Source organism: Macaca thibetana, chromosome 16, assembly GCF_024542745.1.
Source record: "Macaca thibetana thibetana isolate TM-01 chromosome 16, ASM2454274v1, whole genome shotgun sequence".
NCBI lineage: Eukaryota > Metazoa > Chordata > Mammalia > Primates > Cercopithecidae > Macaca > Macaca thibetana.
In genome coordinates, this window is record NC_065593.1 from 37,220,748 (window position 1) to 37,247,781 (window position 27,034).

General features: G+C 54.5%; 1 protein-coding gene across 3 annotated transcripts; it reads left to right on the top strand.

Moving 5' to 3' along the window:
* Positions 1-2,542: 2,542 nt before the first annotated feature.
* CUEDC1 (CUE domain containing 1) lies at positions 2,543-26,764 on the top strand. 3 transcript variants are annotated; one of them, XM_050764710.1, is made up of 10 exons: positions 2,543-3,200; positions 8,332-8,459; positions 14,380-14,506; positions 15,240-15,432; positions 16,736-16,819; positions 18,916-18,987; positions 19,866-19,959; positions 20,691-20,768; positions 21,565-21,635; positions 25,041-26,764. In XM_050764710.1, exons 1-10 carry the CDS (start codon positions 2,859-2,861, stop codon positions 25,289-25,291), a joined length of 1,440 nt encoding a protein of 479 aa, XP_050620667.1. In that variant the 5' UTR covers positions 2,543-2,858; the 3' UTR covers positions 25,292-26,764. The 3 variants fall into 3 exon arrangements, with proteins under 3 accessions (XP_050620667.1, XP_050620668.1, XP_050620669.1); XM_050764711.1 differs by having other exon boundaries at positions 2,545-3,200; positions 25,114-26,764; XM_050764712.1 differs by having other exon boundaries at positions 2,546-3,200; positions 20,691-20,749; positions 25,041-25,139.
* The last annotated feature ends 270 nt before the right edge of the window (positions 26,765-27,034 follow it).

Consider the following 27,034-nt stretch of genomic DNA (forward strand, 5'->3'; position numbering starts at 1 on the left):
CCCAGAGCCCAGGACAAAGGCGGTTGTCAGGGTGGAGCCCTGCCTCGGAGGGCATTTTGGCTGAGGCGAAGCTGCATACTCTTCTGTAGGAGATGTGGGTGTGGGGGTGTTGGGGTGTCTAAAGCCAGCTATGGGAAACCATGTCATACTTGGCTACCTTCCTGTGTTCCTTCTCACAGCAAAACTCTCTTGGACTGATCATTTGAGGTGTCTCCTTGTGAAATGGCTTTGGCCCCTCTGGGCTCTGACTTGCTCATGTGGGAAGAGATGGGATAGAGGGAGTTAGATAATAAATCATGCTTCACTCAGTCAACAGAATACTATTCAGACACTAAAAATGATGGCGTAGCCCTACATATTCTGACATGGGAAGATGGCCACAATATCTTATGTGGAAAACACTAGTTGCATAGAGTTTATGGTTTGATTACATTAGTAAAATAAATTCATTTATGGTGGTATATGCAAAGAAAAAATAATGCCAGGCGCAGTGGCTCATGCCTGTAATCCCAGCACTTTGGGAGGCCGAGGCAGGTGGATCACTTGAGGCCAGGAGGTTGAGACCAGCGTGGCCAACATGGTGAAACCCCATCTCCATTAAAAATACAAAAATTAGCCCCAGGCGTGGTGGCACATGCCTGTAGTCCCAGCTACTCAGGAGGCTGAGGTGGGAGAATTGGTTGAACCTTGAAGGTGGAGGTTGCGGTGAGCCAAGATGGCGCCACTGCACTCCGGCCTGGGCTGGAGCCAGACTCCATCTCAAAAAAAAAGAAAAAATGAAAAATTGAGATGTAGACACACCGGAGTGTGAGCAGGTTTTCTCAGGGTTTTGATGTGCTTACAAAAACATCTTGGCCAGGCGTTGAGGCCTGTAATCCCAGCACTTTGGGAGACCAAGGTGGGCAGATCACCTCAGGTCAGGAGTTTGAGAACAGCCTGACCAACATGGCAAAACCCCATCTCTATTAAAAATACACACACACACACACACACACACACATACACACAAAAGGCTGGGTGTGGTGGCGTGCACTTGTAGTCCTAGCTACTTGAGAGTTTGAGACAGGAGAATTTCTTGAACCTGGGAGGCAGAGGTTGCAATGAACCAAGATTGCACCACTGCAGTCCAGCCTGGGCAACAAAGGGAGACTAAAAAAAAAAAAAAAAAAAAAAAAAAAAAAAAAGGAACATTTCTATATTAGCTGTTAAGATTGTGACTCCAAGTCCTAGAAAAGTGAAAACAGGTTTGCACCTGTTTCATCAAACTCAAGAATATTATTTGATGGAATGGTCTCTTAAAATCTGCCACTTTTCTACAATTAATGAAATTACTGTAAGGCTTGGAGTAGGCATGAAAAAGTCAGAGGTGGTGTTTTTAGGCACACTCCCTTCCCAGTGGTCTGTGCTAACAGAAATGCAACCTTGGCGGTGGTTTACATGCGTAGGTTTGAGTGGGCCAGGCAGTTTTCTGTGGCAGATTTAGGTCCCTCATTGTGCTTGCTATTCAGTTCCACCCATACATGTTGTCAGGACACTGTGCTGACCCTGGGGGCTGAGGGACACACATTGGCTGGGGCAGGGGAACTGGGCGTGGTGGGGATAATAACAGAATTTATGATGTATATGGTTTCTCAAGACAACTTTGAGAAAAAACTTCTGGGATTTTAAAAAATATTTAGGGACACTGAGTGTTCCACAAGAACAAACATGTCTGTGATATAAATAAAACATGTCGGCCTGACATTGGGGTGAGGATAATGAATTCCAGGAGTTGACAATGGCCTTGCATCTCTCTGCATCTCTCTGTTGGGCTGGTGCTTCTCAGGGGAGCGGACTGAGTTTTAGAGCCTGACATGAGTTTACCAAGAGTGGGAAATGGGCCTCCCCAACAGCCCGAGGCTCTGCAAGGATGGAGCTCTGTTTCCTCTCTCAGGCCAGAAGCTCCCGGTGACACTGGAGGGTCCCGTTTCTCATCACTGCTGTCCCTGGGGTTTGGTGGAGCTCTGCACAAGATGCCTGCCCTGGTGGTGGGACCACGATGTTGGGGCAGTGATGTGAGAAGATGAGAACAGGAACTAGAGATCAGAGAGGCAGGACATCTTTAAGAGCCCCTCCTGCCTCAGTCAGCTCTTCAGGGGTCCTTGGCAGTAAGTGTAATGGTAGAGACCAGTGGCTTGGGGGCCATATGTCCCAGATTCAAATCCTGACTCCTCCACTAACTCAGCATCTATACCTCACTTTTTCCATCTGCAGCATGGGGATACTAGTACCTACCTTACAGTACTGTCATGAGTTGGCCCCCATAGAACGCTTAGGATGGTACCTGGGTCGGAGGAAGCTCTTGCTAACTGATAGCTGTCCTGTGCTAGTAAAGAACTGCAGGGATTTCATTATTGAAGCTGGGGAGAAAGCAGGAGGAAGAAGCAAGTCTCCCTTGAGCATGGTAGGGGTCGCGCCTCCCTGCCCTCATTTCTTAATAGCCCTTGGCCTGAGCTCATGTTTTGCTAGTCTCGGCCCTGACTCCATTTCCCTCGGTTTCAGGTGGGACCATCCGTGAAGCTGGTGCCAGGATGCCCCGGGGGTGTGGATGACCGGCCGCCCAGCCCCAGCACGGCCCGGTCCCGCATGCCACCGCCCCGCGAGGACCACTCTCCGAGGGCCGCCTGGGGCCCCGCGCGCCCGTAGTCTCCTAACCCGGAGCCCTCGGCAGCCCATTCCTGCCTGGCCACCCGGGGCGGAGGAGGCGCTGGAGTGAGCTGCCCGAGGCCGCAGAGCAAGCAAGCGGCTGACCGCGGAAAGACCCCGGGGAAGGGGCTTTGCTGCCGGCTAGAAACATTTTCTCCAAGCGGCTCCGCAAAATGACCAGCCTGTTCCGCCGGAGCAGCAGCGGCAGCGGCGGGGGTGGCACAGCCGGGGCGCGCGGGGGCGGGGGAGGCGCGGCCTCCCCCCAGGAGCTCAACAACAGCCGGCCGGCCCGCCAGGTGCGCCGCCTGGAGTTCAACCAGGCCATGGATGACTTCAAGACCATGTTCCCCAACATGGATTACGACATCATCGAATGCGTGCTGCGCGCCAACAGCGGTGCTGTGGACGCCACCATCGACCAGCTGCTGCAGATGAACTTGGAGGGCGGTGGCGGCGGCGGTGGCGGCGGTGTCTATGAGGACAGCTCCGACTCGGAGGACAGCATCCCTCCGGAGGTAGGGGCGCGGCCCAGGTAATTCCAACCACCGTTGGAACCTCTAAGAAGACCTGGGTTACTCCGCTGTCTAGGTTCTAATTAGCAAGCAGCCTTACTTCCCCTAGGGAAAAGTACCATCCGTCGTCAGTGACCTTATTTTATGGGCAGAAATCATGCAGTCATTCAACAAACACTGAGCACCCACTCAGTGGTGTGTGAGACGTGGCACTAGACCCTGAGTCAGGAGGCATCACAATCAAGGTGCTTGTTACAAATGCAGGTGCCTGGGCCCCACCCCAACATACTGAACTCCACTTCCAGGCCTAGAGTTCGCTAGTGGCCAAGTTAGACCAGGTTTCTGCCGTCCTGGAGCTCAGAGTCCAGTGTGGACTAGGAGCGGGAGTCCCGTACTGACAGCCAGAGTAAGTGCTCGATGGAGACGTGGAAGCAGCAGAAAGGGGTGGCTTCCCAGAGGAAGCGATGGCTAAGCCCAAACCCTAAGCGGAGACCCAAAGGAAGAGTGAAGCCGGGGGAAGGGTGTGTAGGCAAAGGGAACAGCTTGTGCAGAGGCTGGGAGGTGAAATAGTGTCTGACTGGCTAGGGAACTGGCAGCAGGACCATCTGTCAGGGTCCTAGAGTGAGAGGAGATCAGTGAGGTTGACAAAGCCCTGATGCTGAGAAAAAAGAGTGTGGCTGTATCCTGGGAGCATAGCCATGGAAAGGTAGTGAGGAATCAGACTTGCCAGTTAAATCCCTCTGACTGTGTGGCCTGATGGAAGCAGTAGTGAGCCATAGCCAAGCAGTCTCTCCAGGGAGGTGACTGGAGAGAGGGGACCTGCGTACTGCATCAGTACCCATCTGCTGGAGGTAGTGAGTCCCTCCCAGTCCCACCCGAGTTCAGTGGACATCTGGCCTCCTAGTATCAGCAGAGCCTGAGGTGCTTGGTGCAGAAGGGTGAGGCACACAGAGCCTGTTAATCAGAGGGGTGCTGTCCACAGGGCCATCTGGGACTTGCAGCCATGGACAAGACCAGGACCCAGATCAGGTGGGATTTAACTCCACTCTTTATTGAGTCCCGACCCATGCCAGGCATCATCCTAAGTGCTTTAGATGTATCATCTCTACTTTTTTTTTTTGGGTGGCGGGGGACAGAGTCTTCCTCTGTCACCCAGGCTGGAGTACAATGGTGCGATCTCAGCTCACTGCAACCTCCATCTCCCAGGTTCAAGTGATTCTCCTGCCTCAGCCTCCTGAGTAGCTGGGACTACAGGCATGTGCCACCACACTCGGCTAATTTTGTAGTTTTAGTAGAGACAGGGTTTCACCATGTTGGCCAGGCTGGTCTTGAACTCCTGACCTCAGGTGATCTGCCCGCCTTGGCCTTCCAACGTGTTGGGATTACAGGCATGAGCCGCCGCACCCGTCCCGATGTGTCGTCTCTTCTAATCCTCACAAACTTTGTGCTGTGGCGTTATTATTACCCTCGTCCCTGTTCTCCATCAGTCATCCTGCAAGGCGAAGTCTCCTTGCGTTTCCTCCTTAGTGTGTGCTGCTAGGACTTCTCCTGGGGGTGGAGAAGCTCTGTTGGCAAAGACATCTGGCTTATACCTGTGTCATCTGCAGCACCCAGGACGATCCAGGCACATAGCAAGCGCTTGGGGAGTGTTTGTTGAATGAATAAATGCTGCTGCTGTCTTTGTACAGTTTTCCATTGTCTCTCTCCTTGGGAGACCACTCCTTTGATCTACTTGGAGTAGGTGGTGGAAGGAGTATGGGAAAATATGGATCCTCTTTGTAGAAAGAAGGAGAGAGAGAGTGAGAGTGTGCGTGTGTATGTGTGTGTCTGCAGATACAATTGACCATTGAACAATGCAGCTGTTAGGGGCAGTGAATCCCCCCATACAGTCAAAAATTCACTTTTTAATATAACTTTTGATTTTCCCAGAAATTGACTACTAATAGCCTATTGTTGACCTCAAGTCTTACTGTTAACAGAAACAGTTGATTAACATATATTTTGTATGTCATATGTATCATATACTGTATTCCTACAATAAAGTAAGCTAGAGAAAAGAAAATGTTAAGAAAATCATAAGCAAGACAAAATATATTTTCTATTCATTAAGTAGAAGTAGATCATCGTAAAGGGCTTCATCCTCATCGTCTCACATTGAGTGGGCTGAGGAGGAGTGAGAGGAGAGGAGGGGTTGGTCCTGCTGTCTCAGGGGTGGTGGAGGTGGAAGAAAATCTGCCTGTAAGGGCACCCATGCAGTTCAAACTCAAGTTATTCGAGAGTCAACTGTATACGCTCTAAGTGTGAACTGGAAAGAAAGCTCTCTGCAAGCTCTGACCCTTTCTGCAGTCTGATTTGCCCTGACAGTCTGGCAGGTAGGGTAGTATTTCCTCCTTTGTCCAAGGCCCCCATAGCCCTATAAACCTCTGCAAGGCTTCACCACCCGCTAAGTAGGCCCTTGCTGTATGTGCACTTCTGTTTTTCTAAGAATCTTGCTTTCCAAATTGAGCCCCCTCCCCTCCCTTGGCAGTCTCCCCAACCCCCCACCTTTGGAACTCTGCCTGGGCCCATAGGCAGGCAGCTCCTGAGCCAGCGGAAAGTGCTTCGGAAAATTTATGAGCCACAGCTGGAATGACAATAACTGCTGAATGGAAAAAAAAACCTTTCTGGGGGCTGATGGATGGTGGGCTGGCCCGAGGGGTATCCTTGCCATGGAGAAATATCTCCTGTCAGATAAATGGCCTACACCCTGCCCCCCTGGAGCACCTGGCAGGCATCCATCACCCACAATGAGTTAAGCCAGGAGGCTGAAAAGCCCAAAACTTCAGCACCTTTAGAGCCAGAAGAACAACCTCTTTGTGGCTGGTGGCAGTGGGAGGGAGAGGCCAGGGAGACCAGCAGCGCTGCTGGGGTTACTCTCCTTGGGACTCAGGCCCTGCATTCTGGAGCTTGCCTGGCCGGCCATCTGCCTTCTCTGTGTTTCCCAAGTCCTCTCCAGGAGGCTCTGATGAACGTCTGTCTGGGCTTGCTGCCCTGGGAGGCTGCACGGAGGAGCTGTGTTGGGGGCCCTCCTGGTGTGGCTGGGGAGGCCTGATTGCCCTGAGTCTAGGGGGCTGACTGCTGCTGGCCACAGTCAGAGGAAACCCCAAGCAGCTTCCTTTAGGGGACAGTTTCTACTAAGCTCTCCTCCCCTCCTCAGCCACCTCACTCCGACCCACATCAGTGGGAATAGCCCAGGCCAGCCACCCAGACCCACCACTGCTAGCCTCAAGGCCGCAGCCCAGAGCCCTATCCCTCAGAGCAGAGGGGTCTGGGAAACAGGGTGTCGGGGCTGGGGGACAGCAGCAGCAAGTTCTCTGAATGAGCCAGGTACTTGCAGGGCCACTGTCCTGTGCCAGGCACCAAAGATTCGCCAGGGAACAGGAGCAGCGCTTACAGTGTTCTCTTTTTTCCTTTCTTGTGGAAATTTAGGGTAAGCAGAGCAGTGGCCTGCCAAGTGCTACATTCTTCCTTTCCTGCAAAAGCATCTGTTTAAATACTTTCGGCCTCAAAGGAAAGAACGTTAGTGCATTCCAGGGCGCGAGGCCTCCTTGGGTTGAGCTAGCTGTGTATGCGCAGAGCACTGCAGAGAGCACGTGTGCATGTGTGTGCATGTGTGCGTGTGTGTGGGTATGTGTGTGTAGGTGTGCTCACACGCACAGGCTCACCTCCCTACCCACCAGGTGCCCCTGGGAGGCTGTGTGTGCTGGGCGTGGCTGGTCTCAGGGCAGAGCTGTACCAGTGCAGCCTGGCCCAGCCCAGGCTTATACAGGCAGCGTGATTATGGTGACTTCTGCAAACTCACTCGAGGTCTGGGGGCTCTGGGGGCTCTGGGGCACCTGAGAGTCACAGCCTCTCTGAGCTCCTCCCATGTTCTTTGATCTTGGAGGAGATGGGAACAGAGTTGTGGGGAGTGAGCGGGAGGTGAAGGTGTAGGCCAGGTTGGGCTGTGTGGTGAAGGATCTCCCAGTCAGGGGCCGCCTCCTGTGGTGGATTACTTGAGGTCAGGAGTTCAAGACCAGCCTGGTCAACATGGTGAAACCCCGCCCTACTGAAAATACAAAGATTAGCCAGGGGTGATGGTGCACGCCTGTAATTCCATCTACTTGGGAGGCTGAGGCAGGAGAACATATACTTTGATGTCTGTGGAGTGTGCCAGAACTGGAGAGTCAGAGGTAGCCATGTGTTTAGCTGCCCCAAACTCCTCTCTGGGTCTCTGGGGAAGAATCTAAGTTGGTCAGTGGAGCAGGACCCCAGACTTTGCCCAGTCCTTGGCCTCTCCCTGGCCCTCTTCTTGGCTCCTGGAGAAGACAAGAGCTTGGGAAGGACAGCAGGCATCCCAGGCACTCCCCTTGCTACTCTCCGCCCTGAGAGTCCAACCTGAGTGTGCAGCCAGTGTGCCTGAGGGAGGGATCCTTGTGGTCCAAGTTGAAGATCTATTCTAAAAAGCATGTGGCTTTTGCCATGTCACTTAGCCTAGGCCTGAGTTTCCTTCTGTGTCAAATGGGGTAATGAGCCATATCCTACAGCACCAGGTTGTTCGAGGTTAAGGTGACATCAGAGACGTGGAGGTACTTTGAGAGAGGGTATGAATGATGTTATCATCAAAGAATAGCGTGGGTACAGGAGCACATGAGTCACACGCATGCAGCTCAGTGGAGTTTCACAGCGTGAATAAAACACATTATCAGCACCAGCTCAAGAGCCATCATCCCCAGAACCTGGAGTGCCCCTGGTGTCCATTCCCGCCCTTACCCGCCCCACAGAGGGCACATCGCCCTGACCCTTACCACTGTGTGTTTGTTTCTGCCTGTGTTTGAACTGCACATGGAGGGAGAATGCTGCTGTGAACATTCTTTTGGGGACATATACTTTGATGTCTGTGGAGTGTGCCAGAACTAGAGGGTCAGAGGTAGCTATGTTTAGCTTTTTCAAAAAGGCAGTTTCCTAAAGTGGTGATTGTATCGATTTACACTCCCACTAGCAACACACAGAGTTCCTTTATTATACCTGCCCTCCCACACTTGATTTTGTCTAAATGGTATTTAAATTCAAGGAGGGATGATTAATATTTCTCTCTCTGTTGCCTCTGATTTAGATCTTGGAAAGGACTTTGGAACCCGATAGCTCGGATGAAGAGCCACCGCCTGTGTACTCCCCACCAGCCTACCACATGCACGTGTTCGACCGGCCCTACCCTCTGGCTCCCCCGACTCCGCCTCCCCGGTGAGAATCTGTCATGTCTCAGAGCACAGGGTGGTAGGGAAGAGGATCAGTGGCTGGGGCTGTGTACAAACAACAGGAAACTTGGCTGGACCCCTCAGTATATTCTCCAAGAACAGGCTTCTACTGCAGCAAGAGACATTTTAGCTAGATACCAAGGAGAACTTGCAAAAGGTAAGGATTGCAAGCGCAAACATTTCCTAAATTCCTACTGTAGGCTAGGCGGTGTGTCTCGTACCATATGGGACACAGAGTTAAGTAAAGCTCAGCCTCTGCTTTCTGGGAGCTTATAGTCAAGGGAGATGCCAGAGTAGGAATGACAAACAGGGAATGTGTACTGACACTTCCCCTCCCAAGCCCACAGCAAACATGACTGATTCATCACTGTGCTCTTTCCTGCTGAGTCAAGACAGAGCCTCAGATCCTCCTCAACACAGAACACAGCATTCCCAGCCAGTCATCAGTAATTGATGGAATGGCTAGCTGCCATCCTTGGGCTAGGGATGTTGTGGGGATTTTTAAGCAGTGAGAGCAAGTCTCTTTCATTAAGGTAGTTTGATAACTGGAGGCAGGGAGGTAGACTGCAAGGTCCCTGGAAACTTCTTCCAGGTTAGAGACTGTAATTTGGAAGCTTAAAATGAAGCTAGGCTGGGCACAGTGGCTTACGTCTGTAATCCCAGCACTTTGGGAAGCCAAGATAGGTGGATCACTTGAGGTCAGGAGTTCAAGACCAGCCTGAGCAACATGGTGAAACCCCATCTCTACTAAAAATGCAAAGATTAGCCGGGGGTGGTGGCGTACGCCTATAATTCCATCTACTTGGGAGGCTGAGGCAGGAGAACTGCTTGAACCCAGGAGGCAGAGGTTGCAGTGAGCCAAGATGGCGCCACTGCACTCCAGCCTGGGCATCAGAGTGAGACTCTGTCTCAATAAATAAATAAATAAATAAATCATAAATAAATAAATAAATAAGCAAGCTAGTTGCCAACAAGGTCCCCCGGGTCTCTGGGGTGCTTGTTTTTCTGGGCTCCACGTTTGTGCTGGGGCTGCCGGAGCTGGGGTGTGGCCTCTTTGCCCTAGAGCTGCTGTTTCTTAGAATGGCTCAGGCCTGGAGTGGTGAGGGGGTGCGGAGATGATGGGACAGGGCACCTGCCCCAGTTGGATCTTCCCTTCTCCCCAGAACAGCCCTAGAGCAGTGGTGAACTCTGTTATCACACAAGTATAGCTAGCATTGACTAAGCACCCTTCCAATGCCAGAAGCAGAGCAGGTTCTTTACCTACACCATTACATTTAACGCAGAGGCGGGCACTGTTGTCATCACCCCTATTTATGGACGAGGAAACTGAGCCTTGAGAGATTCCATAACTTCCCCAAGACTAAGAGCTGGAGTTTGAATCCAGGTCATTCTGACTTAAAGCTAATCACTCTTCACTGCTGTGTCCTGTCACCTCCCGAATGAGAAAAATCTCTGTGATTGCAGCTTAGGGAGCTCATAGAGTCAGTCCTAGAAAGTTACTGAGGGAGGAGGGAGGGAAGTGTTTTGAGTCAGGGACAGGAACAGAGCTGGGATCTTTATCACGAATGGTACCAGGAGCTGGCAGGCTGTACTGGAGTGGGAGGTGGGGAGTGAGTGAGTGGGTCTGGGTGAGACATAGGCAGGACTTGCAGCCTGGGATGGATCACAGAGCCCCGGGCTAAATGATTTTCCTTTCTTTGACTTTTTGTTTTTTTGAGTCGGTGTCTCACTCTATCATCCAGGCTGGAGTGCATTGGCATGATCTCTGCTCACTGCAACCTCCGCCTCCCAGGTTCAAGTGATTCTCCTGCCTCAGCCTCCTGAGTAGCTGTGATTACAGATGTGTACCACCATGCCTGGCTAACTTTTGTATTTTTAGTAGAAGGGGTTTCACCATGTTGCCAGGCTGGTCTCGAACTCCTGATCTCAGGTGATTCGCCCACCTCGGTCTCCCAAAGTGCTGGGATTACAGATGTAAGCCATTGGAACTGCCCCGACCCCCACCTTTTTTTTTTTTTTTTAAATATTCCAAGATACTTTTGCAAAAAGTTCAGTTTCTACTAGGCAGAGTGGTTCCACCTATTTTTCAGAAGGGAAAACTGAGGCCATAAGAGAAAGGAGTTTTTTTTCTTTAAATAGAAACAGGGTCTCACTATGTTGCCCATGGTGAATTTGAACTCCTGGCCTCTAGCGGTCCTCCCGCCTCAGCCTCCCGAATAGCTGGGACTACAGGGCATACCATCAGGCTTGGCTGAAAATCCCAGTATAAATGTGGTATGGATATCCACGCCACATCCTCCCTCCCTACTCTGGCTGGGTGTTCAGCCTGCTGTGGGGGCGGGGGAGGGCAGGGTGGTGCAGTTCAGTGATAGGAGTCCCACTTGGGGGCAAGGTAACCTCAGCACTAGACCAAGGCTCAGGAGACCCTGTGGGCTTTCGACAAGTTACTGCTCTTGCTTGAGGTTCTGGAGCCTGACTCAGGAAATGAAGGCTTTGCTGGGTTGGGAGTGGATGCACTGAGGAGAACTTGACTAGTGGAGTCAGACAGAAGCAGTCTGTTTTCCCCACCCCTTCCTTCACCTGCCTAGCTTAGAATTCTCCAGGCACCTTTGCAATGTGGCCTTTGGCTCATTGCTTGACCTCTCTGAGCTTTGTTTGCCTCCCCTGAAATGGGAATAGTAATTTCCATGTTAGCACTGAGGAGGACTGAATGAGATGTGTGTGGAGCACTTAGCACAGTCCCAGTTATAGACCAGATCTATAATCATGGTTTACTGCTCCCTCCTGTCCCCCAGCTACACTGGCTGGCCTCTGAGTTTAGCTCTAACATTGAACATTGAGACCAGAGGCGAGGCTTCCCCCAGAGGCCAGTGTTCAGTAGAGCCACGGGTCCCTTTGCCCCAGGATGGCTCTGCTAGACCTGGGCCTCTAGACCATCTCCAGTGCCTTGTCCAGTCCCTCTATCCAAGACATTCATTTCCAGCATTGACTGAATTGCCTGCTGTGTATGCAGGTGCTGAGCCATGTGTGTGATGAGGTGGTGAGGACAGGACTCCTGAACCATGTGTGTGAACCATGTGCTGAGCCATGTGTGTGATGTGGAGGTGAATACGGTGCTGCCTGTTTCCCCACACACTGCCAAGGAGATCAGGGTCTAGGGAAGCCCAAGACACAGGGGCAGGGAAGGCTGCCGGGAGAAACTGATATCCAGGCTGTGACCTGAAGGTCACATTGGCAGTAATGTGGAGAAGCAGAGGACAGGGAGGCGCTCAGGCAAAGAAGGAGCATGTGCAGAGGCCTGGAGGCAGGAAAGAGGGCCCATCTGGGGGCCTCCTGGAAGTATCTACCGGTGGGTAAGGCTGGAGAGGTAAGCAGATCAAGGGCCCTGTGGCCTTCCAGGGAGCTTCCATGTTCTCTTGCAGCCAGCCGGGGAGCCATTCAAGGGCCTTAACCTGGAGAGTGACACAATCAGGCTCCTGTTTTAGGATTCTTCCTCTGGCTGCTGAGGGAGATCAAATTTGAGTGGGGGAATGGCCTGGCCCCCTTCTGCTACCTCCAGTCACTGGGGTGCCGAGAACCTGCAGATGGAGCAGAGTTTGGGAGCGTGGGCATTGGCCTGCTAGGGCAAGAGAGGCAGGGCCACCCCCCGGGAGCATGCTTCAAATGTCACGATCCCTGGGTCCAGGTTTTGCCTGGATGATGTGTGTGTCCTGGGACATAGCTTGAACCACCTCTGGACTTCAATGTCCAGTTTTTACCAAAAATTTTACCTGGAAGGCCTGTCTCTGAAATCCCTTTCCATCAGGTCTGATGTTCCATGGGTAAACCTAGGGGTCCGATGGGGCTTGAAGTTGTAGTTTTGGGGTCCAGAGTCAGAGACTCTGGGCTGGGAAATCCTCCCGCCTCTCTCCTTCCCCTCCCCCAGCCTGTCCTTCCCTCCATCTGTCTGAAAGAAAGACGGTCTCTGAAACCCAGGGGACCCATCCACACAGGCCGCCTGCTGTTTTTCCGTTAAAATTACAGCCTTGGAAGTTTTTTTTTTATTTGCGTCTCAGCTCATTTCTGACATTCCTTTCCGACCACAATGGAGTTGCCTGGGCTGCCTGTGCTCAGGGCCCCCTGGCTCATGCAGCTGTGGGCTGACCTCATCTCTACCAGTGCCAGGCAAGGGGCCAGGAGGGGGCTGGGCCTGGCCTTCCTTCAGGACCACAGGCCCAGCAGCAAGGAAACTCAGCTGAGAACAGGGGCCTCCTCCACCTTGTCCCCTTCTGCACTTGGAGTCCTCATGGCTAGAGGAGTCCAGATGCACCTTCTGAGGTTCTCCCTCCGCTGCTTTCCTGGGTGGCTCCGAGGTGTGGTTAAGTTGGGGGTGGGCACCCGTGTCCCAGATGAAGACCCTGAGACCCCAAGAACGGGTAATACCCCTGGCGAGGGTCCCTCCCTGCTGTAGCCTGGGGTGGTCTGGGAGTCCCTGAGAGATGGGGCTTCCTCACTCCCCATCTCTGGCCTTTGGAGAAAAATGAAGCCTCCAACAGTGGCAGAAGGTGGCAGTGATGTAGAAAAAATTTGGCCTAGGAATGGGAGTCCCGGGTTGTGATGCAAGCTCCTCTCCAGACCATTCCCTCTCCCCTTGTGTCTGTGCAGCCAGAGGGTGGACGAGGCGTGCTGGGGTTCCCTTGGCTCCAGTCTGCAAGAGCTGAGCTCCCACCAGGCACTTAGCAGCTGGTTATCCCGTCTGCTGCCGCCCCCGCCCCTTCCCCTCGCCCCCGCCGCCGGCCACCCGCCCAAAATAGAAAAGGAAAGGAAGTTATTTCCATAGTCAGCTGCAGCCCGGAAAAGCTCCCCTCCAGTGAGGGGGCGGGCGGGATTCCTAGAGCTGGAGACCAAATCAAAGCCAGGCCCGAGAGAGCGAGAGCGGCCCCCACCGCCCGGCCCTCGGCTGCCTTCTCAGTGTGCCGTTTCCCTGACTCAGCGGAACACGTGTCCTGCGGTTGCCACGCTGCAGGCTGCCATGGAGCTGTGGGGAGCTCCTGGCTGGGCTCCGAGCTGCCCTCAGGCCCAGGGCGGTAGGGCGGGAGCCTGGGGGTCAGGGAGGGTGTGTGTGCCACCCCCTCTTCCTCTACTGCCTTGCCCAGCTGTTGGCTCTGCCATGGCACGGAGCTCCTGCCACACACACACCAGGCCTGGAAAGAGTGGTCCCAGAGCACCCTGAGAGCGAGATCCCTTCCACACTCACCTCTCCACGCACTTTTCAGAACACTGCTCAGGACATGGCCTCCTGAGGGGCTCCCCAGTACCTGGGCAGCAGTTTCTAGCTAAGGAAACCGAACCCGAGAGGGGAACAGGGGCCCACCTAAGACTACCCCGCCGGCTGGTGGTTGAGCCAGAACTGGAGCTTGGATCTGCTTTACCCTCTGTACGGATCCTGGCGTCCCCATATGCCCCCTCTTCAGCAAACCAACATGCAGCAGGCTGTGCTGTTGGTGGCTTATGTGTCTGTTCCTTTGGACCATACCTGTCACTCAGCACCGTGAGCCTGGCACTGTGTAGGTGCTAGCATAGAAGCATGAAAGGATACAATCCCTGCTGTCTTTAGGGCACATTTGTAAACATCTATAGCTAAATCCACAGAGTTCCACATGTGCACCATGGACAGACAGCGCCGAAGGTCTAGAGACCTGGGCGGGCATGTGACTGGACAGCATGAATGGCTGGGGAGTTCGCTGAGGCCGGTGGAGACATCTCCAGTGATGACACAAAGTGACGGGCCTTTGTTCTGGGGGCAGTGGAGGCCATGGGAATCTCTGAGCAGGATCTGACCTGCCTGAGGACCTGGTGTGATGGGGCCAGGAGACCTGGGGTTGGGCTTAATGACTCCCTCTTCCCTGTCACCTCCCATCCCCTAGTATCGACGTGCTGAGCTCTGCAGCCCCTACAAGCCAGAGACGCTATCGGAACTGGAACCCACCACTACTGGGCAACCTCCCGGATGACTTTCTCCGCATCCTCCCCCAGCAGCTGGACAGCATACAGGTAACGGGCCGCCCCCGCCTTCCACTCCCACCTGCCTGTCCAGCATCTCTCTTTGCCCACACAATTTGTGCCAGCCAGTTTTACTTCCTGATGTTTAAACCCAGGCTGAGCTATTTCTGTTGCCCTGGGTTCGTAGGGAAGGAATGCTGAACTGAAAGCCTCACTTCCTGCCTGGGTCTGGAGGTTTCCTGTTCTATCCAGGGAAGGTGGCAGCCTAAGGAGGCTGTCTGCTGCAGCAGTCACCTCAGGCTGGAGAGAGGCGGGCATGGGGTGGCCAATGGTGGAGGGCCAGAGCACCCCCCTTCCTCCCTCGGGAAAGGGCCAGAGGCAGCTTCTCGATAGATGTTGGCATGCTCCAAGGTGCCCCACAGCGGGGCAGGTCCACCCTGAGGCTGCTGGTGCCGGGAGAGGGTTGAGTTTGGGAATCCACGTATAGGCTGTTCCACAGTTTGCAGATTTCTTTTCAGGACTGTTCAGGTTGTAGATGAAGGTATGAGGTGGTCCGTGGCGTGGAGGAAAAATAGTTTTTAGGCTACAGCTGTGTCCCCTGCAGTGAGGGCTCTGACCTGTCCGTTGGATTTTGGCTTGCCACTAGGTTCCATTAGGAGGTGTGAGCCTCAGGTGAGGGCTAGAGGATCTTGGACAGGGCGTGTGTGCAACCAGAGGGATGTGGATGTTTGTGCAACATGTACCCTTGTGTGTACACGTTCAACATGCTCGCCTCCCTCCTCAGGGTAATGCTGGGGGCCCCAAGCCTGGGAGCGGAGACGGAGGTCCGCCTGCCATGACTGGGCCAGGGCCCCGAGACCAGGAGAGCCGCTGGAAGCAGTACCTGGAGGATGAGAGGATCGCGCTTTTCCTACAGAACGAGGAGTTCATGAAGGAGCTGCAACGAAACCGCGACTTCCTCCTTGCCCTGGAGAGAGGTGGGCAGTGCCTGCAGCCACTTCTCCCTGGCTGAAGAAGGGAGGTGATGCTGGCTTTAGCCTTGGGGCTCAGGAAAGCACTGAGCTGGGGGCTGAGGGGCCAGGTGCTTTCTGTCCTACTGAGCCTTGACTCCCACCAAGTTATCCCGTGGGAGCCTCAGAATTCTGCCTATGGGGACCTGGGTCACTAACCCACCCCTTTCTCCCTTGGGACTCAGAGGAAGAAGGGTGTGCACTCTTAGGCCTTCTTCCCTTTGCACACCTGCTCTGTGCCAGGAACTGGCCTTGGCACAGGGCAGCAGGGAGAAGAGCACTGCCCCTCCTCACAGAGCCCCAGCCCCAAGGCAGGCGTGATGTGTCTGGAGCTCCGGGAACAGAATGACTGGGTTCGTGAACGCCAGGGTTGGGGAGGCTCTTGAGTGGAAGACCTTAGAGCAGGGGCTCTGGAACTTTGCAGGTATTTGGGTTGTCTCTGGGTTGGAGACCCTGCTCCCCAGCCTGGCTACCTTTCCCCTGCAGGGTGGGAGTGCGTTTGGGATAGAGGAAATGAGAGGGCAGTGGAGCTCTGTCCCTGTGATGGCCACAGCGTGAGAGCTTGTGTGTGTAACTGATGGTGTGTTGGTGAGGGAGGAGCAAGTTGTGCAGGGAGAAGGCTGGGCTGAGGCCCAAGGTTAGCCCCAGCTCTGCAGCAAAGGTGCTGGAAGGCTCAAGGCCTTTCCGTTTATTATTTATTTATTTATTTTTTTGAGACAGAGTCTCCCTCTTGTCGCCCAGGTTGAAATGCAGTGGCTCAATCTCGGCTCACTGCAATCTCCGCCTCCCAGGTTCAAGTGTTTCTCCTGCCTCAGCCTTTCAAGTAGGTGGGATTATAGGCACACACCACTGCACCTGGCTGATTTTTGTACTTTTGGTAGAGATGGGGTTTCACCATGTTGGCCAGGCTGGTCTCGAACTCCTGACCTCAGGTGGTCTGCCCACCTTAGCCTCCCAAAGTGCTGCAATTACAGGCGTGAGCCACCACCCCTGGCCAAGCCTTTCCTTTTAAATGAGAGAGTCTGGACTCTACAATCTCTCCGAGTCTTTTAATTCTGACATTTGAGATGGCTGTCAGGCAGTAGTTTCTCTTACTGCTGGTTCTTTGAGAGCTGGTAGATGTTGTGTGCACTCATATTTTGGGTGCCCGTGTGTGCTCATGTGCGATTCTGGGGACTTAGCCTCTAGCAAACTACCGTATCCCAGCCCAGCCTGTCCCTGGGAGCCCAGGAGCTAACCTCCCTGACCTATGAATGTGGTCCTTTTCCAGATCGATTGAAATACGAATCCCAGAAATCTAAATCCAGCAGCGTGGCTGTCGGAAACGACTTTGGCTTTCCGTCTCCTGTCCCAGGTAACTTTGCCTTCTGGGGAAGAAAACCTAGAGGCATGGGGGGGCTCATACCCAACTTTGCTTTGCATATTTGGAGTTTGGGAGTAGGGTGAAAAAACAGATTGTAGGAGGGGGTGTGGGCCTCCTCAGCAGGCTGGTGGGGCCGCTTCTCCCCCCACCTCCATATCCACTCCATTTAGCTGCTCTGGGGTCTTTCCAATCCAGCCACTGCTGGGCTTCTGAGCCCCCATTTGTGATCAAATAACATAGGCTGGCTGAACTCTCAACCTATGCCTTGAGTATAGGCTAGTCAAGGACACATGGCCAGGTGCAGTGGCTCACACCTGTAATCCCAACACTTTGAGAGGCCGAGGCAGATGGATTGCTTGAGTCCAGGAGTTCAAGACCAGCTTGGGCAACAAAGTAAGTCCCCCTGTCTCTACCAAAAAAGTACCAAAAATTAGCTGGGCATATTGGCATGTGCTTGTAGTCCCAGCTACTCAGGAGGCTGAGGTGGGAGGATCACTTGAGCCCAGGAGGTTGAGGCTGCAGTGAGCTGTGATTATGCCACTGCACTCCAGCTTGGGTGACAGAGTGAGACCCTATCTCCAAAAAAAAAAAAAAAAAGAAAGAAAAGAAAAGGACTCCAAACTGCCTTATGGTGGGACTCAGAGACTGATAACTCTTGGTCTGTTTCCTGAGGAAGTTTATGGTCTTGTAAGGAGAAATGCCCAGAAAACAGGTAGAACAAACTAGCAAAGCTGAGGACTTATTGATTTTAGCAAATGCATGGAAGAAAAGGAGGGCAGGATTAATCTGGGGAGTTGACTCATTCATTCATGACGTAGCTGGAGAATATCTCCCATCTGTTGGGCCCTGCCCTAGGTGTTGGAGGAAGAGGAATTTCTAGCTTTGTGTACAAGGTGGTGGGAAGTAAGAATTGCTGGTAAAGAGGGCCAGGCTCTTCTGCTCAGAAGCTCTAATGGCTGAAGGAGGGTTGGATGGGGGTGAGGGGTAGCAGTGCTCCTGGGATGCACAGACTACTAGGTTGAGCCACAGCTGGGAATGATGACCTGGTGCCTGTGTGTGAACAGTGGCCCCTCGTCAGTCAGTGCCTCCTGCCCCACGCGTACACAAGCCGCCCGCCTCGGAGAAGGGCTCTTGCCTGGAATAGACCTTGCATCATGCAGTGGAGTTGGGGGTGGAGGAGCAGAGGGATGGGGAGCTGAGCTGACCCCAGCTTGAAGGGAGAAAATCCTGTGGAACTGACTCATAAGCAGCAGGCTGGGTGCTTAGGCCTCAGCAGATGTGCAGCTGAGAGTTTTAAGCAGGAGCCTCTTGTCCTTGATCCTGAATTAACTAGAGATACCAGGGCTGCTGAGATGGATCAGAATGACTCAAAGGGGACTTAGCAGGCAAGGTGACTGGGGATTAACCACGTTGCGGGACAGAGAGCAGGGGTTTCAGAAAGGCAGCAAAAGACCCAAGCGGATACCGAGCGAGCCCAGGAGACCGCGTGGCCAGCAGGGTTCTGACTCCAGGACTAGTCCCATTCTGTTTGTACTCATTGTCTAATAGCCAGAAACCCTGTGGCTGGGAGGGAGCAGTGGATGGGCTTACCCTGGCAGGAAGGACAAGGGACTTGCTACAGGTGAATGCCGGCTCTGAACCAGCACCTCATTTGACCGTCACATGAATGTTGGGGTGCAGGAGGCCCCTTGTGTGCTGGTGAATGTTTCACAGCCAACTCTGGGTGCAGCAGGAGCCTGATATGTAGTGCTTGGTGACCTCCATGGTGGAAATACTCCCAAGCTACCACGGTGATGTCATGAAACATGGAGTTGGTCAGAGCGTGAACAGTTGGGAGCAGACACAAGCCGGCTCTCCGCACACACAGTAGACCACTAAACCCTCCCCATTTTTACAGAGGAGGAAACAAAGTCCACAAGGGGAAAGAGGAGCTCTTGGAACTCCACATCCTCCTTGCTTTAAACTCCCTTCTGGTCAGGGAAGAATCCTGCTCGCTCTTTGCATTTGTCCTCAGATGGGTGGGTATGGCTGGGACAGCGGCCATGGCTGGCCACACTGGCCGGCCTTCAGCAGGTGTCTCCTTCCAGGAACTGGTGACGCCAACCCCGCTGTGTCTGAAGATGCCTTATTCAGGGACAAGCTGAAACACATGGGAAAATGTGAGTCCCGCTCAGGCCCCGCTTCTCTCCCCAGCTTTTCTGAGACAGGCCCTGTGGCCTCCCAGGAGTAAGGGAGCCCTCCAGAATGTGTAATGCAGCTGACTCTTGGTGAACCAGTGACATTTTCATCACAGGCTGGCTCCTTCAGCCTTCCTACGTCACTTCCCTCTACAGCTGAGTCTAGAAACAAATTAAGTTTTAAATCCTCTTGAGCCAGATGTCTACAGAAAAATAACGTGCCGCACATGCCCTCACCACAGTCCTCATGTTCACATTCTCTGTGACTTGAGGAGGCTTGGCCGGAGCTGACTGCACAGAGAGGCCCTTGCTAAGCCTCTGTGGGGGTGGAGGACCTCTTTCCACAAAGTCCTAGCAGCCTTGAATGCCCCCTTCCCTCCCCCTCACCTCCCCGCCACATAGACCCACAGCCATGTGTGAATGAGGCTTCGATCCCCTCAGGCTCCATTTCAGGGAAAATCTCGGATTAGTCATGGAAATCCCAGAACCAACTTTGGAGGTGGCTAGGGGAGGGGCGGGAAGGCGGTGGCGGTGGGAAAGCGAGCCAAGATGCGTTGCAGTGTGTTGCAGCTGGGGAGGGAATACTTGGATCTTGAGCCGCCTGCAGTCCCTGGGCCTGGCTCAGGGTGTCCTGTGCTGCCCCTGCAGGCTGACCCAGGATGCAGCCTCTCACTCCTGGGGTGGTATCCTCAGGGATCTGTGATTCCTGTCACCTCTCTCTCCCCAGCTCCCACCCTTGCCTGCCCCCTGCTCCCACTCCAAGGGGTCTGGGTCCTCCCCTGGCCTTGCCCATACCTGGGAGGAGGCCATCTGGTGTGCTGGCTGCCAAGAGAATGACTCACAGGTCTCTCTGCCCCCAGCCACCCGGAGGAAGCTGTTTGAACTTGCTCGAGCCTTCTCAGAGAAGACCAAAATGAGGAAGTCAAAGAGGAAACACTTGTTGAAGCATCAGTCGTATCCTTTCCAGCCTGGCACTGGTGGGGGTGGTGGAAGCCAAGGGCTACGGAGCAAGACCCCTGCTGAACTCCCTGCAGCTGTGCCCTCCCCTGGGAGTGGGACGAGGCTCTGTGGCCTTCCCTTCCTCCTCCCCTTCCCTCCATGAGCTTGGCCACCAGTCCACTGCCCATCTCTCGTTGCCAACAAGGGACCAGACCTAAGGACTAGGGTAGCAGCTCCTATCTCCCTTCTGTAGGCCCAGAAGTTGTCCTATAACTTTTTTTGGTCTGAGGTCATGTACTTCTTGGGAGAAAAAGTGGTTCTTCCGTCAAAATCAAACCTTCCCCTCATTTCTCTAGTTGAACTAGTGCACGAGTCCTCCTCACTCCAAGCATGTTGGCCCTGCCTTCCTCGAGTAGAAATACGGCTTTGCACATTTTTACCCGAACTCCTATTCATGCTTCTCAAACAGGGCCTAGGATAGCAGAGACTCAGCAGCCAGAGGGAAACAGGGAGGAAGCTTTTTCTCCATCCCCAGAGATGTAAGCGGGGTGAGAGTGTCAGGGCCTGGCCACACCACTGACCTCAGGAAAAGGAGCCCGGGGGACAGTACTAGGGGTGTGGGGGGTCAGGTGGCTGTGTCAGATACCTCCGGAGCCTTGAGGGGTGGGGCAGAGAGTGGGTGGGACTGGGGGGACTAGGGCAGTGTCCTCTCATCCCTGGGATGGTTTTCCTGAATGGTCTGGCAGGCTGGGGGCTGCCGCGTCAACAGCCAACCTCCTGGATGATGTGGAGGGCCATGCGTGTGGTGAGGCTGGAGGGGAGTCGTAAGCTCCAACTTCTCTATGATCGGTGATCTCCCAGCGGAGTTCCTGGGTGTTTCATGGGAGCACCCACCCTGTCCCTTGGAGGAGACACTGCGGGTTGGTGGGCAGGTGACCCAAAGAAATGGATCCCCCCGACTTGGTCGACATCGCCTCTCCCTTCCTGCAACCCCCGAAAGGGGACCCTCCCCTACTTCCATCTAGATGTGTACCTGTAGCATGAAGTGCCAGGTACTGTTTCTGGGGAATATTCTCTTGGCTGTGAAGTGGCAGACAGGCCTACCCCCTTGGGGGACCCTCGGCCTGTCTGAACCAAGAACCAAGCACTGGGCAGCTTCCGTCTGTGGGCCCAGAGGCTTCTCAACTTTCACCCAGTCCCTTCCAAAGGCCACATGGGCCAGAAGACTGCCTCAGACCCTACTGGGCCCGCAGCGGATCCTTAATCCTCATGCCACATTCGAGGGTTGGGAGGCATCCAGAAACAAGGACCGGAAGGGCCTTGGAGGTCATCTAGATAGTCCAGCTTTTCCATCCCTTTTATAGATGAGGAAATTGAGGCTCAAAGACGAGGGGAGAACTTGTCCAAGGTCTCAGAGCTCAGTGGTGGACCCTGGCCAGCACCTGAGTGTCCTGCTGCCTCTCTCCCTGGACCCATGCATCATCCACCTGGGGGGAATCTTCATGGGCCCCAAATGAAGGGGGCAGAGAGAGTCGGGTCAGCTGTCTTGGCCAGTCTGGGGCCGTGGCTGAGCGAGGCCCTGCGGGGTAGAGAATGAGGTAGCTTCCCTCTCCTTTTCAGACGAAGACTTCCGGGGAAGGCGTCAGGAGGCACCCAAGGTGGAGGAAGGCCTGCGAGAAGGACAGTAAAAGGTAAGGCCTGGAGCCATAGCTACCCAGGGACTGCCCAAGGCCAGGGCCCCCCACACTGTGCACCCCTTGTGTCCTCCCAGGTGTCCAGAGGCGCTGGGTTCAGGCAACTGGGTAGTACAGGCCCCACGTGTCTTCCCTCATAGTTGCGGCAGGGACACGGGAGTGGGAACTAGTCCATTGCATGTCTTTTTTGGTTATTTATTCATTTGACAAAAGATAAGCACACCTGCCTATGACAGATGCTGAGAACAGGAAAACAAAATCAGCTTTGACCTTGAAGAGTTTACAGTCCAGTTGAGAAGACAGTCCAGGACACACACAGCACACTGAGAGGACAATTTAAGAAAAACTGGCTGGGCACGGTGTCTCATGCCTGTAATCCCAGCACTTTGGGAGGCCGAGGTGGGTGGATCACCTGAGGTCAGGAGTTCGAGACCAGCCTGGCCAGTATGGTGAAACCCTGTCTTTGCTAAAAAATACAAAAGTTAGCCTGGCGTGGTGGCACGCACCTGTAATCCCAGCTACTTGGGAGGCTGAGGCAGGAGAATCACTTGAATCTGGGAGGCGGAGGTTGCAGTGAGCCCCGAGATCGCGCCATTGCATGCCAGCCTGGGTGACAAGAGTGAAACTTCATCTCAAAACAACAACAACAACAACAAAAAGAAACAAAAGAAAAACTGAGGTGGTCTCAACCCGGCTATGCACACACAGAGCTCTTTCCAGCCCCCTGCTCGGGTTGGGAGGGCTGCGATCTGCCACACCAGGATGAGGAGACCCCTCCTGAGGCAGCGGTTTCTGGCTGAAGCCCTGGGCCTCCAAGCCACTCCTCCTCCTCTCTTCCTGCGCACCCTCTTGGGGAGAAAGAGAAAATGCCAAGGCCTCCTCCAGGACTTGGCCAGGACAGCTGTCCCTCTTCCAGCCCCCCCTTCCCATGGGAGAGGGGAAGCTGCCCGGCCTTCCCCAGCCACTGGTCTGGTCCCAGTGGGCAGCATCTACAAGGCTTTCTTGAGTTGATGGCGTGGCAGGCATGGCCCTGTGGCAGACCGTGGAGAAATACTCGCCTGCCTCAAGATAGTCACAATGGAGGGAAACCAGGAACAAGTAAATACAAGTGTCCTCTCCCCTCTGCCTGGGCAGCTGGCCCCCATACCTGTTCCACCTGACTCCCTACCACATCTACCAGGCACTGCAGCCCCTTCCATTCCCCTCAGGCTTTCCTCAAACACAGAGCCGCAGCCCACTTCCCACTGTCCTGGAATGCCCAGATAGAGCCTGCCAGGGAAACGCCCCCACTGTCACCCCACGCTGCTACTGTCTCCACGTCGTCCTCCTTCCTACTGGTCCCCAGGGAAAACAGGTCCTGTCCAAACCACGCCTACATCAGAACCTTGCTCATCATTCATTCATTCATTCATTCACTCATTCATTCATTCATTCATTCATTTATTTTGAGATGGAGTCTCCTTCTGTGGCCCTGGCTGGAGTGCAGCGGCGCAGTCTTGGCTCACTGCAAGCTCCGCCTCCCGGGTTCACGCCATTCTCCTGCCTCAGCCTCCTGAGTAGCTGGGACTACAGGCGCCCACCACCATGCCCGGCTAATATTTTGTATTTTTTTAGTAGAGACGGGGTTTCACCATGTTAGCCAGGATGGTCTTGGTCTCCTGACCTCCTAATCTGCCCACCTCGGCCTCCCGAAGTGCTGGGATTACAGGAGTGAGCCACCATGCCCGGTTATTTATTTATTTATTTTGAGACAGAGTCTCACTCTGTTGCCCAGGCTGGAGTGCAGTGGCGCAGTCTCAGCTCATTGCAACCTCCGCCTCTAAGGTTCAAGCAATTCTCCTGCCTCAGCCTCCTGGATAGCTGGGATTATAGGCACCCACTATCGTGCCTGGCTAATTTGTTTTTGTATTTTTAGTAGAGAAGGATTTTCGCCATGTTGGCCAGGCTGGTTTCGAACATCTGACCCCAGGTGATCCGCCCACCTGGACCTCCCAAAGTGCTAGGATTACAGGTGTGAGCCACTGCACCCGGCCTCATCATTTATTTCTGTCCTAGGACTTCCAGCTTGTCCCTTTCCAGCTCGTTCGACAAGTTGACATCCTCTTCCTCCTCCCCTTAAATACCAGGGGTCTTTGAGTCTCCCTTGCTATCCTTCATCCTCTACAGGCTAACAGCCCCTCCCATCATCCAGATTGACTCGGAGGTTACCCAGCAGCTCAGGGCCTTAGCCTATTCTGCATTCTTCTGGTGCTCTTCCACACACACTCCCCTGATCTTTCCCGAAACTGCCCTCCCTTGGCTCCTGTGACCCCGCGAAGCCTGGTTCTCCTTCCTCTGACTGGCTCTCCTTGTTGCTCTGCCCTTGACCCTCTTTGAAGTCTTCTCACTGCCCACTCTGGCAGTGCCTCCGCCCTCTTTTATAGCACCAGCAACACTTCTGTGCATCTGGCTCCTACATCTGAATCTCCATCGCAGTTAGGCTTCCAGAGCTGCTTTGTGTCCCCAGCTGCACCCAAGATTTTCTTTTCAGTCTTGGGTGGCAACTCAGTCTCTCCTGCTGACTGCCCCCTTTCATTCTCTTTTCTATTCCTTCTATTACCACCCTGATAGATGCTCATCACCTAGGTCACAGCCCTGTTCTCTTCACTGCCCCTAACTACTCTGATTATCCCACCACCAAAACCCCACTTTAGTTCCATTTCTCCTATGCTCTTTGAATAAACCTTTTTTTTTTCTATTTTTTTTTTTGGGAGGGATGGAGTCTTGCTATGTTGCCCAGGCTGGAGTGTAGTGACGCAATCTCTGCTCCCTGCAACCTCCCCCTCCCAAGTTCAAGCCATTCTCCTGCCTCAGCCTCCTGAGTAGCTGGGATTACAGGCACCCACTACCACGCCCGGCTAATTTTTGTATTTTTAGTAGAGACGGGGTTTCACCATGCTGGTCAGGCTGGTCTTGAACCCCCGACCTCATGATCCGTCTGCCTTGGCCTCCCAAAGTGCTGAGATTACAGACGTGAGCCACCGTGCCCAGCCTGAATGAGTCTTCTGAGTAAAGTCTTAGGATCTCTTCAGCTTGGTGTCTGAGGCCTACCAGGTTCTGCCCCCAGTTTACTTTTTTCCACCTACAGATCTCTGTGGCCTAGCTCTCTTGAGCTATGACATATTAGAATGGGCCAGGTACCCTCCCACCTTGAAGCCCTCCCCTATAGCTGCTTCCCCCCAGGATTCCATTCCTCCGCTCCATCTCCTGCTGCCAGAGTCCCTGCAGCTCCGCAAGCTGGAATGGTTCTAGGAATTCGAATGGTGGGGATGACCCAGGCAGAGTTCTACAGTTGACCTCGAGTCCCTGGAGAAAGGGGAGGGCTTAGGTCTTTGGTAACTTCTCCCAAAACTGTCTCTCCAGGAACCAGTGACCAGGAAAGACCATTGGGCTCCTTTGAAAAAGACTCCTCCCATCCCCTTTTTCCCCCTGCCAGATGCCAGCAGCTCTTCCTTGCCAGAGATGATCTGAACCGGTGGGGGCAGCTGGAAAGCAACACTGGCCCCCAGCTGAAGGGCCCAGCTGCAGCCGGACAGATGGTGCTTGAGAACCGAGGCCCAGTGATCCTCCAGCCACAGTCCAGCCCAACCACTGCCACTTTCCATGGGACTTAGAACTTCCGAGTTGCTGCCTTGCAATTGGAGGAAGGACCTGGGGCCCCTAGAGGCAGCAGCCAATTACAGCTCCTTTTGTAGCCAGGCGTTCCTATGGTCAATGAGTGGAAATGCAGGAACCAACCTCCCTTGAAAAAAAAAAAATCCAGAAAGCAGATAAAAATTGGAATATGGAAAAGGGCAAGATGACCCCACCAGAGGCTCTTTGGCCAGGAGGTGGAGTCCCTGCCTCCCTCCGTTCCCTATCTGTCCTGTCACAGACTCTGCCTGACCCCCTGTCCCCTTCCTCAGCTCCCTCCAGGCACTTGGGTCCCTCCCTTCCAGGGCCTCCCATATCTCAGCCTTCCCCCAGGGCTGCTGGCCCAGCACACAAGCCCTGCACCTAGCCTGGGTGGGAGGTCCCCGGCCAGTCCCCCAGGCACTCTGAGGTGCTATGGGCTGCTGCAGAGAGCATCTCCTGACTGCCCCATCTGGCCTCATCAGGCTGCTGCTGTTGGGGATGGGCTCACTCCCAGCAGCTCCCCATCACACAGCAGGGGTGGGGAGGGTGGCCACCCCAGGGTGGCAGGGTCTTTAATTTGGCAGCAGACAAAAGCCAGTTCTGGAGTCACACCACAGTGGGGGCTCACAGGGGCTCTGACTCCCCAGCTGGACTGGAAGCCCAGCTGTCCGAGGGTGGACAGCAGTGGGCCCTGGAGTGACCCCTTTGAGCAGGTAGCAGGGCTGAAGAGCAAGGTGGAAAGGCCGCCAGCCTGGGTGGGAGCGCCTAGGGCAGAAGGGCTTGCTGGGTGCCCCTGAGACGGGCGGGTGATCTGAGGAGGAGAACGCTGATTCTAGGAAGGCTTACACGGCACCCACCACTGCCACGGGGAGGGAGGCTGCCCAGCCCGTGGCCCCGCCCTGGACATGGGAGCGCGCAGACCTTCTGGAGAGCCGGGAAGCCTGGGCAGGCACGAGGCTTCGGCGCGGCTTCGGGAGGTTGGGAGTGGGATCCGATCCTTGGCGCGGCCCTGGTGGCCTCAGTGACCCCAAGATCACAAGGGCGTAGCGAAGGCGAGCCGGCGATTGCACCTCGTCCCACCCACCCTGCCCGGACTCCCGACGCCGAATTTCCCCTCTCTGGGGAGGGCCGGGACGCGCCGCCGCCGCCGCCGAGCGTGACCAAGTTTGGAAACGCGCACGGGGCCGGGACGCTGGCTCGGGGGCCCTGCCGAGGAGCGGCCGCCCCCTCCACTGCTCCTCGCGCCAGGCCTGAGGTCCTGGAGGGAGGGGAAGGTCTCCGAGGAGTGCCTCGGGTCCCCAGCTCGAGTTCCCGACGGGTCTCTGAGCCTTCCCCGCGCCAGGACGGGCGCACTGCGGGGGAAGCCCCAGCCCCACGTCTGTGAGTGTTGCTTGTTATTTTTTTTCCTCCTATGTGTGGGTTTTTTCTTGGAGCTGTTTCATAGGAATTCCTGTAATAAAGAGTTGGTGTTCTCTTGGTGCTCTGATGTGGCCAGCGGCGTGGGCTGGATCCTCCTGCTCCCTCCTCCCTCCCCGCCTGGGGCAGGGTTTGTCCCCCTGGAGCCCCGCGTCGCATTCCTAGGGTACCCCTGCCTTGCCTCGCCCATTCACCCGCAGCGCTCTCCGACTGCACTCTCGAGGTGACACCTGCGGCACCGCTGCACCGCTGCACCGCTGCACCGCATCCTTGCGGACCGGCTATGTCTAGCGCTGTCGCCTTCCTGTTTGGCCCAGGACAGTAAA